The sequence below is a fragment of the Dipodomys spectabilis genome, unplaced genomic scaffold (assembly GCF_019054845.1).
Source record: "Dipodomys spectabilis isolate Male_0828 unplaced genomic scaffold, ASM1905484v1 ptg000001l, whole genome shotgun sequence".
NCBI classification, from domain to species: domain Eukaryota; kingdom Metazoa; phylum Chordata; class Mammalia; order Rodentia; family Heteromyidae; genus Dipodomys; species Dipodomys spectabilis.
Genome location: NW_024870678.1, coordinates 33,829,983 through 33,844,193, shown reverse-complemented (window position 1 = coordinate 33,844,193; position 14,211 = coordinate 33,829,983). Strand labels below are relative to the sequence as shown.

Below are 14,211 nucleotides of genomic sequence, written 5' to 3'. Positions count from 1 at the left end.
CTAGGCTTGGGCAGCAGCCAGGCTGCCCGTCGCTGAAATGCACTAGAGGAATTCTGCTCTCACTTCCTTCCTTTGAAAACTGGAACACAGCTCTACAATTACAAGAATTTTACCCAATACAAAAATGGAAGGCAAAACAAATGATTTGCCTACTTTCTTTCTTTTGTCAGTGGTTGGACTTGAACTTAGGGATCTAAGTGTAGTCCCTAAGCTTTATTGCCCAAGGTTAGCACTTACCACTTTGAGCCACAGCTCCACTTCGAGTTATTAAGTGGCTAATTAGAGGTAAGAGTCTCACAGCCTTTCTTGCCTGGGCTGGCTTTAAACCCCGATCCTCAGATCTCGGCCTCCTGAATAGCTAGGATTACAGGCGTGAGCCACCAGGGCCCAGCGTATGATTTTCTTACTTCTCACACAAAATGTGAAGAATGCCAGGCAGGTTAAAATGAGCCCTCTGACTGAGTTAAAGCTGTCTTGAAATTTTACCTGGTTATATTACAACTTGTAAATGCCTTTAGGAAAACCCAACATTTAAATTGCTTATTTCATTAGCTATTATTTTTTAAATTGGTTTGCTTGTGTTCATCTTTTCTCTGTCCTTCTTTCTTACCCTACTTCCTTTTTTTTTGCCAGTCCTGGGCTTGAACTCAGGGTCTAGGCATTGTCCCTGAGCTGCTTTTTACTCAAGGCTAGCACTCTACCATTTGAGTCACAGCACCACTTCTGGCTTTTTCTGTTTATGTGGTACTGAGGAATCAAACCCAGGGCTTCATGCATGTGAGGCAAGCACTCTACCACTGAGCCACATTCCCAGTCCACCTTACTTCCTTTTTTCCTTCCTTACTTGGTAGATTTAATTAGTGAGTATCTTCCTAAGACATTATGAAGAATAATTCCTCTTGAGGAGCAATGGATAAAAATAACAAAGAAAACACCAGATGGTATGTCTCCTGTGTAAAAATTGTACATTCTTAGCTGTGTGGAGATATCATGAGCTGTGACCACTGTGTTGTAAACACAAAAGTGAGTTCACTGAAAATCTCATGCTCTGCGGAACGCCGGGATAACAGCATAGGCTAACTGTTTGTGTTCAGAGTGAACACAAGCTTTCAGAAGGATTTCCAGGGAGTGTCTGTCTCACAGAGAAGGGGCAGCTTCTCAGCCCTGCCACTCATGCCCGCTGGCCCGCCTTAGGGTGTGGCTGCTGTGTCTATCTGTGTCTGTGCCCATGACCAGAGGCATTCTTCAGAGAGTCTTCAGATAAGCTGCGATTGAAATGTACAGAAAGGCAAACAAGGACTATGCTTGCTGACTAACATCTGCTTCTATGCTTGGACTAACGTTGGCTCCAAGGAGAAGACTTCTTCACGGTGATAGAGTCTGCCCAGTCCAGACCCAGGTTTGCAGGAGAAAACGGCCCCTGAAAGAACGCTTAAGCTTGATGCTAAATTCAAAATTTGTTTTGGGAGCACACAAATTTGCCACAACAATAACGTTAAGCCCAGAGTTATTAAATCCATAATGCGGGTATTTTGGGAAAAGTACAAAACGAGTCCATCTGGAAAAGCAAAGTATGTGTCAAAACGGAACCATCCTATGACATCACCACGATATCCTATGACATCACTAAGATACCCCCTGATGCCAACAGGGCATTATAGGATGTCACCAAGGCATCCTGTGATGTGATCAAACCGCCCTATGATGTCACCTGGCCATCCTATGACATCACTGGAAGTTTGACTTTCTTTGCTGGACTCACACTCTTTGTATACTGAGTGGAACTGAGGGACTTAAGAACTTTCTAGGTTCTGTCATTTTGTGCACATAGAAATCTATTTTTAAAAATCCAAAACTCATGCCTGTAATCCTAGCTACCCAGGAGGCTGAGATCTGAGGATTGAGGTTCAAAGCCAGCCAGGACACGAAAGTCCATGAGACTTTTATCTCCAATAAACCACCAGAAAACCAGAAGTGGTGCTGTGGCTCAAGTGGTAGAGCACTCACCTTTAGCTGAAGAGCTGAGGGACAGTGCCCAGGCCCAGAGTTCAAGCCCCATGACTGACAAAAAAAAAAAAAATCCAAGATTGTAAAATTCCAATATGAGTCACTTGTAATCCTAAAGAAAGTGAAATGGACATTCCTTAGATACTTTTTTAAAGTGTCAAAGTGACTTTTGTTCTTTATGACCATATTGGAATGGGAACAAGGATTGTAAACCACTAATATCTAAGCTTCTATTTTCATCGAAGACACACATATCACAACTGATCCATAGATAACGATCACATCTTCAGTAAGGGTCACATGGAAGGAACACTCATAACAAAACAGTTTGAGAAAATGATGCTTTGGTGTGAGAATTACTCATGGTGGGGAGAGGAGAGAAAACTGTGTTCAAAGGAAATGTGTCTTACACTGTATGCCCAGTTGTCACAGGCATATTCAGTCTATTGATGATTTCCTTTCAATAACAAAGAAAGCATGACAGAAATCTATCTACCCACCCCCTCAGGAGTCTGGAAAGGCCTTGATGATGGACTCATAGGCGGGTGGAGGTGGAGCAGACAGGCCAAGTCTGAGACTGTGGCTGGACCAGCGGAAGTCAGGCCGGCTGGGGCTGTGGGCTGTGGGGCTGGAGGTGGAGGCAGAGGCTGCAGGCAGGGTCATCAGCTGGCTCTCCGTTTCCACAGGAAGTGGGGGACACTGCAGAAATGGGTGGAAGGTGGAGGCTCTGAAGCTTGACTTTCTCGGGAAGGAATTGGCCAGCTCCAGAGACGCTTGTCTCTGGAAAGTGAGGCTGGCCAGGCTGAGATTGCTTCTGCGTTCACAGCCACTGTGGCGGTAAAAGCCAGTCCTGTTGAGGCCGTGGCTGTAGGAGGACCGCGATCGCCTGTTTGAACTCCACTGTGAGATGGGGGCGCTGGCTCTTCTTCGGGACAGGCAAACGAACAGCGCCCAAATTAATCCTCCCATGACAAGCCCAATGGCCATGGATACAGTGAAGGAGATGATAAGGTCCTCTGAAATAAAGGAAACAGAAGACTAAATCGACTTTGCAATAGATATTCAATGAACAACGAGACAGGGCATGAACTAGCCAGTGATGACACATAGGAAGAATTAGGGAAGGAAGCAATGGTGCTCAGTAGGCAGGAGCAAAGGCAAGTTGAAGATGTCTCCCCTTGGCCAGAGACGGGTACCATAACCTCATTTGCTGTGGCATCCCAGGTTGCTGGCGCTATTTTGTCATTTTTAAGAAATAAGAACCAGCCAGGTGCTGGTGGCTCATGCCTGTAAGTCTAGCTACTCAAGAATCTGAGATCTGAGGATCACAATTTGAAGCCAGCCAGACTAGACAGATTAGAGAAATGCTTATCTCCAATTAACCAGCAAAAAGTTGGAAGTGGGGTTGTGTCTCAAGTGATAGAGCACCATCCTTGAAAAAAAATTAAAAAAAAAATCTAAGGGAGAACACAAGGTCCTGGAGTTGAAAGAAAAAGGAAAGAAGGAAGGAAGGAAGGAAGAAAGAAGGAAAGAAAGAAAGAAAGAAGGAAAGAAAGAAAGAAAGAAAGAAAGAAAGAAAGAAAGAAAGAAAGAAAGAAAGAAAGAAAGAAAGAAAGAAAGAAAGGAAAGAAAGAAAGAAAAGAGGGAAGAATACTCATGCTGATGTCTGGCTTGAGCTCATCAGTTATTCTCACAGAGCTGCAAATGTCCTTCAGAGATCATTTCCTCTTGAATTACAATCGTACGCTAGGTGCCAAGTCGGTAAGGAGCTTAGTCCTTGCTCTGGCTTCCCTCTTCCTCCTCTGTCATCAGACACAGGTCTCCGCGATGTCTCACTTCCTGCGCCCGCCTAAGCTAGGGACCATCTGCAGAGATGACTGATTGATGGCCATTTCCTGAGCTTCCAGACCCTCACGTGAATCTGGGACATCATGGCCTTTCTTGCTCTCCAAATTCTGGCTCTTGCTGCTGTCATGCCCATGTTATGATAATGAAATTCCTTCCACAAGGGTCACTAGTCCATACCAGAATCCTTCAATTCATGGAAATTGTATTTGTTCAGACTTCCTGTCCTGGAGAATGTGTGTGTGTGTGTGTGTGTGTGTGTGTGTGTGTGTGTGTGTGTGGTGTATCATCCCTAAAATGGACATGCTAACTTCTTATAGCCTTGAGAAATTAGAAGCATATTCTTGAATAAAATGGAGCAGGTAGCTGAGCCACTACTTTGCACTGCATATTCTTGAATAAAATGGAGCAGGTAGCTGAGCCACTACTTTGCACTGCACACCTCTCTAGATATAAGACATCTCCAACCTCACCCTCTACTATATTTCTCCACCATCCACCCATGCTCTAACCCACAAACCAAGCTGGGTTTCTGCCGATTTCAAAGCCTAGCATTCTCTCTAGATCTCTGTGGTATGCCCACATTTTTTCCCCTGGGTGTAATTGTTTTGTGTAGTAATGAGGTTTGAACTCAGGAACTCCTGTTTGCTAGGCCATCACTCTCTAGCATTTGAGCCACGCCTCCAAGCCCTGCTTTAGTTTGCTTTTAGATAAGATCTCACACTTTTGCCCAGGCCCTCCTCAGCAGCTGGAATTACAGGTGTGCACCCCGAGGGCCAGCCCTCTGTATACAGTTTTTAAACTTTGTCCAGAAGCTTCCTTCTTCACGATCCACTCAAAATACCTCCTCTTCAATAAAGACCATGAAATTTCTCAGACAAAAAATGAGGTCTGTGTGACGTAGACAGGTGAGCTATCGGTTTAATTGTGTGTGTGGAGATTCTATATTGAAATAGCTATGGTGTGGAAATTAAATGGTGAACGTTATAAGACTATAACCCTCTGAATCTTGGTGGGCAACGTGACTCACTTTGAACAATTGGAGACAAGGGAAATGGAGCCTCATAAATCCAGGCCTAAGAAACGTTCAGCCCCTACCCTTGTCCTTGGGAGCCCTCTATTGGTCAGCATGGGAATAAGGCTCAGCTAGCCTGTTAGACTTAAGATCATGGCCTACTCTATTGCTTTGCTATCTGACTGTGAGGTAGGAGTAGACTAGCAGAAAATTCACCAGGCTGCATGAGATGCAGTTGAAACGAGCTTTCGGGAGGAGAAACTTGTTTTAGTGGCCCAATAAAGTGTTTAAAGCTATGATAGTCCCTTCCTAGGGTGGCTTCCTTTGAAACTCTCAACTGTTTCCTGACAAAAGTATTTTCAAGATCAATATCAGCAGTGGGATGACACCCAGAATCCATTTCAGGAAAAAGTTTAGGAACTGTTGCAATATATAATCAAGGGAAAATAATGTTTTGCATACTCAAATAGTTGAGAAAAATGAACAAAGGTAACAAAAGTACATCGAATGAGCATATGTTTACCTGTTAGAGTATGATTTTGTTTCCAAAATGCGTTAAGAAAACTACTGTAATATCAGAACTGCAGTAAGTATATTCATATTATTTTCCCTTTGTTTTTGGTGGTGCTCTTTTGCTCTTGGTTAGTCTGGCACAGTGCCACCTGAACCCCTGAGCCCCTTGCGCCCGCCCTTGTTCATACACCTGTTTGGGGGGATGAGATTTCACTCTTTGCCTGGGCTCTGACCTGGACTACAATGCACCTAATACACACTTCCTGCTCTCCGTGAGCTGACAGACACAAAACACCATGCCCCACTATTGTTGAGAAGTTGTCTTTTGAGCTTTCGGTCTGGACTGGCCTTCCAGTTTTATGAGCAAGAAGATTATTTTTGTGACCCTAAAACCAGAGCAATCCTTCCAGGAGAGCAATTTGGCAATGAATCTATTTAAATGAATCTTTATCTACGGCTTTCATTTTGAGACCTCTAGGTATTGTTGATGCTGAAAGTTGGTGGTGGAGGGGAACTCCTTATATCATCAAATATAGCATTATATAGATATCTAAAATGACTAACCACGTTGAGATATTTTTAAGAATCATGAAAATAATAATATGCACATCAATACTGAACAGCTGAGCCAGGAGCCAGTGGCTCATGCCTGTAGTTTGAACTAAACTACCCAGGAGGCTGAGATCTGAGGATCCCAATTAGAACCCGCCCAAGAAGAAGAAAGAGTCTATGAGACTCTTACCTTCATTTAACTAGTGAACAGCCAGAAGTGGAGATATCATTCAAATGCCAGAGCACCAACCTTGAGCGGAAAAAGCTAAGGGAGCACTGAATCCCAGTACCCTTGCCCCGCCCCAGACAAAATAATAAACCATTGAACGTTTGAACACATGCAAACCAGGGTCGGGTGAAGTCATAAAAGTAGATAGGGCAATGCAGTGCCCCTGACATGTGGATTTTCTTCATCAGTTCAATTGGGTATTCATATCATAGAAACTACTTTCTAACCCAGGAGTGAATCAAATTTGTATTTTAGAAACCATTGTACTAAGTCTTATAACTTAGATCTCCATGCAGAATTTTTTAAATAGTCTCAAATGATAATGCTGACAAAAGAACTTCAAGGATTGTCTAAGATAAGTGGTGGAAAAACAAAACCAAAAACCCTCCGGTTACTTCTTGAGCTTGCTTAAACCCAGACAGTGAAAATAACATGCAGAAACTCAATCACAGAGAAATGTCGAGTAACAAAATGAAGGTACAGCCCTATTCTATGGTAACCTCGCATATGTAATTTGTTATTCAGTAGAATTAATGTTTTCTCTGACCTACCTATACTACAGAATTCAGAAAACATGTATGACAGTGGTATTTATTGGTCATACTCCATCTTTTTCATGTACATGATTTCATTCTCGCTGGTTTTTGATAACAAGTTTCAGGAGCCTTTATTTAAATCTAGTAGGGGATAAACTGTACTCTCCTAAAATAAAGATCGTGGCAGAATTTTGTATGCCTTATTTTTCACTCACGGCTGCCACTGTACCACTGGAGTCTCCCCTCCATTTTGGCTTTTTGATGGTTAACTAGAGATAAGTGTCTCAAGGATTTGCCTGCCCCAAATATATCAAACCCAATTCTCAAATCTCAGCCTCTTGAGTAGCTAAGCTTAAGGGCATGAGCCATCAGCACCTTGATATGCTTTCTTATTTCTCAGCCAACCTAATGGAAGCATGTGTTTACTTCTTACAATTGTAATAGAAGGCAATGAATAAGAGTACTAATTTCTTATAAATGTAGTTCTCCCTTTGGAGGCCAAATGATCAAATTAACACATTAATATGACATTCCATATAAATAAAGCATCATTATTCTGAATTGTAATTTGTGACGATACAAGTAGCATATGCTTGGCACTCAAGTCCTCAGTGAATTCTGGCTGTGAGGTGCGTAACTTATCCAAATCATTTGTCCCTTGCTCTATTAATAATGACAGCTACTATAGTGTCTTACAAGTCTCAGATCCAAACCTGGGGCATTGTTAGTGTAACTACCTCCAATTCCAGCAAATGGTACTAAAATTTAGTAAAGGTCCCCCTCTAGTGGCCTATAGTTGTCATTGCAAACATCTGAAAGTGACATCAGAGACAATTGAATGGAACATTGATTAAAACATTCAAAACCCTTTGCAATGAAAAGAACCTTCAGGGCAGCTTTTACTGAAGTAGTCTGTGCAGTTCTCAGTAAGTTAGTGAATGTGATAGTTCAGGCAATGGAAAGAGATTTGGTGATATTTACACACTAATATTTAGGACACATAACTTTGATTCATTACAAATAAGTAGTCAAAGACTTAAGTATTTTTGATGAAGCATGCTGAGTTTATCTGCTGGAATATCTGATGGGATGTGTTTTCACACACCCACACAAACTAAACGAAACAGAATCCAGCATCTTCTCACTGTCTGCTATTTCTCTGGTCCAAGGAATCACCATCAGTTTCTGGAATATTCCAAGTGTCTGCCAACAGCTTTCTGTTTCCATCCTTGTTGCCTCTTCCATTACCAACTACACTGCTGTCGATACAGCAGCAGTCCGATGTCAGAGGTCAAAGTGTTAGTGGAGATAGATCACCCTTAGGTTCTGAGGTCTCCCCTTCCCCGAGTGAAGGTCACTAAATATGGCTCCATGAGGAGTGGGTTGAGCTCATCTCTTCCAGGCTCTGTGGGTCGCTCCAGTCCACCCTTCCTCTACCCTCCCTCCGCCTGCCCTTCCTTAAACACCCTGCTGAGCTCCTGAGAGTGGGCTTTACCCTGGTTGTGATATGTTCCTGAAAATAGTCCTGCAGTGATCCACAAGGCTAAAAGTCAGGTTTCCATTCCTAATCTAACCTCCGTGAGAGGCTGGCCACTGTATGAAAATGACAGCCTGCCCTGGCTCTTAGGCCTAAATGCCACTATTGATGTTTTTTTCTTTGTTGGTTGGTTATTGAAGGTAGATGCATTCATTTATATAGAGATATAGATATATGTATATCTATATATGAATGAATGAGTCTATATATATGAGTCTATATATCTATATGTATAGATAGATAAATAGATAGATAGAGATAGATATAAAGAAGTAAATGGCTGAGATCTGAAGATCAAGGTTTGAAGCCAGTTAGTCCAGGAAAACTTGCGAGACTCACATCTCCAACTAACCACCAAATGCCAGACATGGAGCTGCAGCTCAAGTGGTAGAGTGCTAGCCTTGAGCAAAAAACCTCAGAGATAGTACCCAGGTCCTGAGTTCAAGCTCCAGGACTGGCACCAAAAAAAAAAAGAGAAGTAAATGAGATGCATAGACATGATAGGTCATAATTATGACTTGTATTTGGAATAGTTAGAAAAGCTTTGTGAAAGAAATAAAATTTGAGATGCTTCTATGTTTAGAGAGAGGGTAACAAACAATGGGTTATAAAATTTGGGAAGTAGTTGTGAGTTTGGAAGTGACAAAGTTGGAGTCTCATTAGCCAATAGTGTGGCACGAATACAGGCTGGATTCTCAAGGAACAAGGTAACTCATCTGCCTGTTGTAGACTAGTCCCTGAGACCAAGTGCATAACAGAAAGTTAAAGTATTTTCAAATTCTCTTTGATGTCACCAGAAACCTACCAAAATATGAAGTTGAGGGAGAAGAATCTAGAATAAAAATTTCCCATACCGGGCTGGGAAGTTGGCTCAGTGGTAGAGCGCTTGCCTTGCATGCCTGAGGCCCTGGGTTTGATTCCTCAGCACCACATAAGCAAAAGGAAAAAAGCCGGAAGTGGTGTTGTGGCTCAAGTGGTGGAGCGCTAGCCTTGAGCTGAAGAGCTGAGGGACAGCGCCCAGGCCCAGAGTTCAGGCCCCACGACCGGACTCAAAAAAAAAAAAAAAAAAAACCACAAAAATTTCCCATACCATAATCATGCCTAAAAAGAGTTTTAAAAATCTGAGTAGAGTTGTAGATAATCTCATCAGGTTTAGAAAACCAGTTTGAGTTCAGGGGCTGCTGTGTGGAGTCTCCCTTTCTGAGCTGCTGGCTTTTGTGGTTAAAGGTTCACAAAGTAATTTGCTTGTGAAAATAAGCAAGGTAGGGACATAAATATGATCTTATCCAGGGCAATATAGTAGAACACATTCAGCATGTCCTGGATACAATATAAAATGACTCCACATCTGAAGAAATGGGAAAATGTGACTCATTCTTAATAGACAAGACCCAGCCACAAAGCTAGTTATGACTGAGGTGTTAGAATTCACAAAGGCATGAAAGCACCTCATGCTTCCATGCTAACTCAGTCAAATTAAACCTCTTAGAAGGAATAGGAAGCAGGAAGGGGCCGTAGACAGCATGATTTGTCAGGACAGTCTTAGCTACTGCTGTGCCATTGTACTGTAAGAGGCGTTCGAGGGGAACACAGGATGAGCAGCCCCCAAATAGATGAGAAATAACCTGTCACTACGTGTCAGCAGAACTTGATGAAGAGCCAAAGGTCCCCTTCCTCCAGTATCTGTGATTGACTATCTGTGATAGGCTATAGTCTGTATCCTCCCACACTTCCTGTCCAGCCTTAGAGAAATGTCCTAAAAAGACAGGGGGAGAGGAGGTACCGACTGATCTGTAAGATACTGGGGCTGAATTAGGGCCCACTTTTGCACCAGCATTCAGAATCTTACAGAAATCTGCCTCTGGCCTGCCCACCTTTTCAACTCTCCCTGGGATGTCCATAGGCAAGCTTCTAGGAGCTGTTCCAGCCCTCACTGTGTGGCTGAGGGCTTCTGATTTCCATCGTTATTAATAACAACTCTCAGCTCCCCGACATTTGGGAGTAGTGCCTACTGTGTGTCACTAACCCCTGACACAGTGTCTAGTGTCAGCCAAGGCTTCGGAGTAAATTTCGAGCTGAATGAAGACAAGTTAATGAGTGAAAAAAGTGAACGACTCAAGTGTGTCATTCTTAGAACTATGGGCCAATTTGGCGCTTTTCTGTCTAAGAGGAAAGTTATTGGCTTCAGGACCATCTCAAAGTGATATTTAATTCTTGTAAACATATTTTCATTCACAACGATGGATAATATGTGAAGGGCTTATATTTGCATATGGATGGACACATTATCACCTCCAAGAATATAATCCTCTTGAGACATTACTATTGCTCAGGGTTAAATAGATGAATAAATGCAAACCAAGATACCATTCTCTTCTCCCAATTTTTCGTGTGTGCCAAGGAGAAAAACAAAACCAACCAATGAATGATAAGGTAGTCCATAGGCATAAAATATGGGACTCTCCAGTACTACGGGGATAACTGAACGCAATGACACTGCTTCCTGTTTTGTGAGCATCAGGCACAGCAGAGATGGGGGGGGGCAGTGGGCATGGAGTTGTGCTGCCTGCTGCCTTGATGGGAAGATTCGTAGAGAAGGGATGAGCAGGAGACAGAGCCACGGTGGGCAGTGCTGGGACAGAACGCACCGATGTGGTTACACTGGGGCCAGCTTGGCTGCCAGCTCTGGCAAGCAAGCGCCTTCCCTGCTGACAGGATAGTTGGCAAGTGTGGTTCTTAGGATCTTAGGCCTGTTTGGGAGCTTGCAGAAGTCTTACAGAACTTACAGGAAGCTTTAAAGCTACCAAGGCGCAAGTTATCAATTGTGATCATGAGCAGGCGTCAGCGTCTTACATTGTTAGCATTCATTAAATGGAACCAGGGAAGTTAGACATGGACAAGAAATTGTATATATCCTGAATGTGCTCCGGCTGAGGAGTTTCTACAGTTCCATAGACAAATTTTGATTGTGTAAGCCTTTTTTTAATCTTATAATTCTAAGTGCCAAACAGACAGTGCACTATACAAGATTAAATATATATATATATATATATATATATATATATATTTGACAGGAATCAGTGGTCAAAATAAATATCGACCTAGGTAGAGAACGAGAATGGAAATGGAAAAGCTTGACAATTTGAATCTCAGGAAATACATTGAGAAAAACTTTATATTTACTGTGTAAGATATATGAGACACATACTGCATTTTATACACAATTTCTTCCATCTTTCATCTATTTTACTCAAATCAACATTTTATCCACTCACCGTGTATGCATTGGTTTTGATGCTTTTGAATGCAGCTCTTTCCTTCTTAGTTTTATTATTCACATCTATTTTCACTAAATTCACATGCCAAGATAAATGACTATTAGGATCTATCCTTAAGATCACTTCATTGTTATTAAGGAGTTGTGCAGTGGGTGACAATTCCATAAGTCAGGGAATGAATGAATACAAGTCTTCTTGGACAATGTCACCCCTTCCTTTGCTTTCTCCTAGTTTCCCTCTTGGATCTCTGCCCACAGTTTGCATAGTTCATTTTGTACATAGTATACATTGAGTACCATGACTGCAATAGCTCTCCCCTCCTCCCTCCATTCCTGTGACCCCTTCTTGCCCTCCCTAAGGGGACAAGAAATGCCCAAACCAAAACAAACAGCAACGCTAACATGGGATGTTATTTTTAACACATGAAGCGTAAATTCCTTTCTAAGCACAGATTTACTTATTCACCTATCTGAATTTAAGCACCAGGGGAGGGGCCCTAACTAAGCACCTTCTTAGACACTGAAGCTCTACTCATGTTTTTATCTTTGTAAAATAAACTGTTTTCCTCTCAAGCCGGAAAGTTAATTTTGAATAGTTGGCAAGAGTCAATCCCACTTTTTGCATATTAGTTTTTGCAATATAAGTGACTTTGCTTTGTAGTAGATTATACAGTAACTTGCTTTACAATGATGAATTTAGGTGCATTCTACTTTTTAGCACATGTCTAGTATATTTTCTGTCTCTATAAATAAGAACGGCAAATAAATAACACTTTTACAAATATATACTGAGACCACCACCCCTAGAATTCAAAAACATATTGTTGTTAGACATGTAAATAAAATAATAATCTCCAATATTATCAGAGCCATTCTCTATGATATGTAAGCACAGACTCCTTTTTTTCTCACAGATTCTACTATATACTTTTATTAAGACATTCATCAGCTCTTCAACCTGGAAGTGAACAGAAATAGTTATTGCTAAGAAGAATTCATGAATTCCTCTTGGCTCATTTTTGTGGTCTGGGGACCCTGGACCAGCTGCTCAGGCCCGGGGGGAGGGGGGGAGCTCGCCACTTCTCACCTGAAGCACCCAAAACATCCCCTCCTCAGAGAGTTAGAAGTCTCACATGGCTTTCTGATAGGATTCAAAACTCGCTTTGAACATGTAAATAGGGTTGTAGATATCTCTATAATATCATTGCTTTCAACGGGAGCTCCTGGAGGAGCTCCGTGTATCAACTGCACCTCTGTCTTCCTTCCCTGGACCTCAGTCTGGAGTGAGTAGTTGGGGGTTTCTCCTCAGCCTTGCGAACTCTGGACTAGTAGTTGTGACTCAATTCAGCCAAAATACATGGCTCTCCTCTGGGTGACAGACTTCCATGGTGAGCCATACAATGTTACTTTCACTTCAACTTGTCTAACTTCCTAACATTAATCCATGTCTTATATGTGTCATGATACTTTTAAAAATCACCTGAAGTATAGATTCACTATGTAGAACCACTTCAAAAGTAGAGTATAGCATTTGCCTTGTAAATTGTAAAACAAAACAGGACAGAACCTCCGAGATTATCTTGTTTCCATTAAATAAAACATAGGATCACAACTTTCAGACATTGAAATATAATTTTTCCTCTAAAAACTGCCTTGTCACATTCCAAATGCCAGTTATTTCTACCTTCTATTTCTTTTTATTCTGTGCTTCAGTCTCGTTATTGTCTAGCTATACTTTGTTGTCACACTAGCCAAAATCTCTATCCCAGATTCTTGTTAATGTTTCAAAAGGCCCACTCTAGATACTTTATAGGAGTATATTTCTTGTAATAAATCTAGGAATACTATCAGTGATCGGTTTACAGCAAACAAAGCACCTCAGAGATTTTTTTCAGTTCGTGTTAAGATATACAGCACATTTCTCTGTATGTGACAGGTTAACATTCAAAGCAATTAAAGAAAACATCTTACCCCAAAAGTTTTCTGGCCACGGACTCCCTAAACTTGTCGTGTTATTAGCCATAGTCTCCACAAGCAAGAGAAGACAGAAAGCAAAGCCAGTGTGTCCAAAAGAAGCAGTCTGATTCTCTGCCGCTGTGGTTCAGCAAGAGAAAAAAATAATTTTCACACAAGCCCTCATAGACTTGTGTTTGCATGAAAGGAAATAAGTGTATCATGTTTCCTGCTTTTATACTCAAATTAGCAACTGTTTTTCTTATCTTGGAATTCCACATGGTTCCTGAGACACAAAACAATTTCCTTCTCGTCATTTCCTCCGCTCAGTTACCGAGTACCCTCCTCTCCTGCAGCTTCCAAAGCTGTTTCAGGCCAAGAGATAGTTCGTGGTGTCTTCCCAGCCCCGGTGCCATAGGGGGAAACCGCTAACCTTTCAGCTACAATTTATAGGACATTGAGAAAACAGTTTTCTGGTCCCTGAACTGCCATAAACATAGAATTCAAAGACCACTATTCAGAACTCCATATTCCATTGAACTATGATTGGTTTTAGCTACTATTCTGCATTTCGAAATCACAGTTGCTTACTGACAGTCAGCATATGGCATGCTCTACTTGGTATATTCATTTTGAAAAGTGACTTCATATATGTCTCCTGACGTTTACCTGCAATTTTTGTTACACTTTTAGTTGGTATTTAAAGATGAAAACGATAGTTTCTGCACTGAAAGAATCGACTTTAAA

At 41.7% G+C, this 14,211-nt stretch overlaps 1 protein-coding gene and 1 long non-coding RNA gene across 2 annotated transcripts; both read right to left on the bottom strand.

Moving 5' to 3' along the window:
- Positions 1–489: 489 nt before the first annotated feature.
- Positions 490–1,903, bottom strand: LOC122114834. The gene is made up of 2 exons (XR_006148655.1): positions 845–1,903; positions 490–635 (listed from the first exon to the last, which is right to left on the bottom strand). It is a non-coding gene; the product is annotated as an uncharacterized LOC122114834 (long non-coding RNA).
- Positions 1,904–2,072: 169 nt separating this feature from the next.
- Myct1 (MYC target 1) lies at positions 2,073–13,629 on the bottom strand. The gene is made up of 2 exons (XM_042688037.1): positions 13,483–13,629; positions 2,073–3,023 (listed from the first exon to the last, which is right to left on the bottom strand). The coding sequence occupies exons 1-2, from the start codon at positions 13,532–13,534 to the stop codon at positions 2,512–2,514; spliced, it is 564 nt and encodes a 187-aa protein (XP_042543971.1). The 5' UTR covers positions 13,535–13,629; the 3' UTR covers positions 2,073–2,511.
- Between the last annotated feature and the right edge of the window lie 582 nt (positions 13,630–14,211).

Bases quoted from the DNA above. Each gene is read 5' to 3' on its own strand.
- Myct1 (XM_042688037.1), bottom strand. From the start codon at position 13,534: ATGGCTAATAACACGACAAGTTTAGGGAGTCCGTGGCCAGAAAACTTT. The intron at 3,024-13,482 runs GTAAGATGTTTT...CCTTTATTTCAG, and splicing joins GTGGCCAGAAAACTTTTGGG to AGGACCTTATCATCTCCTTC.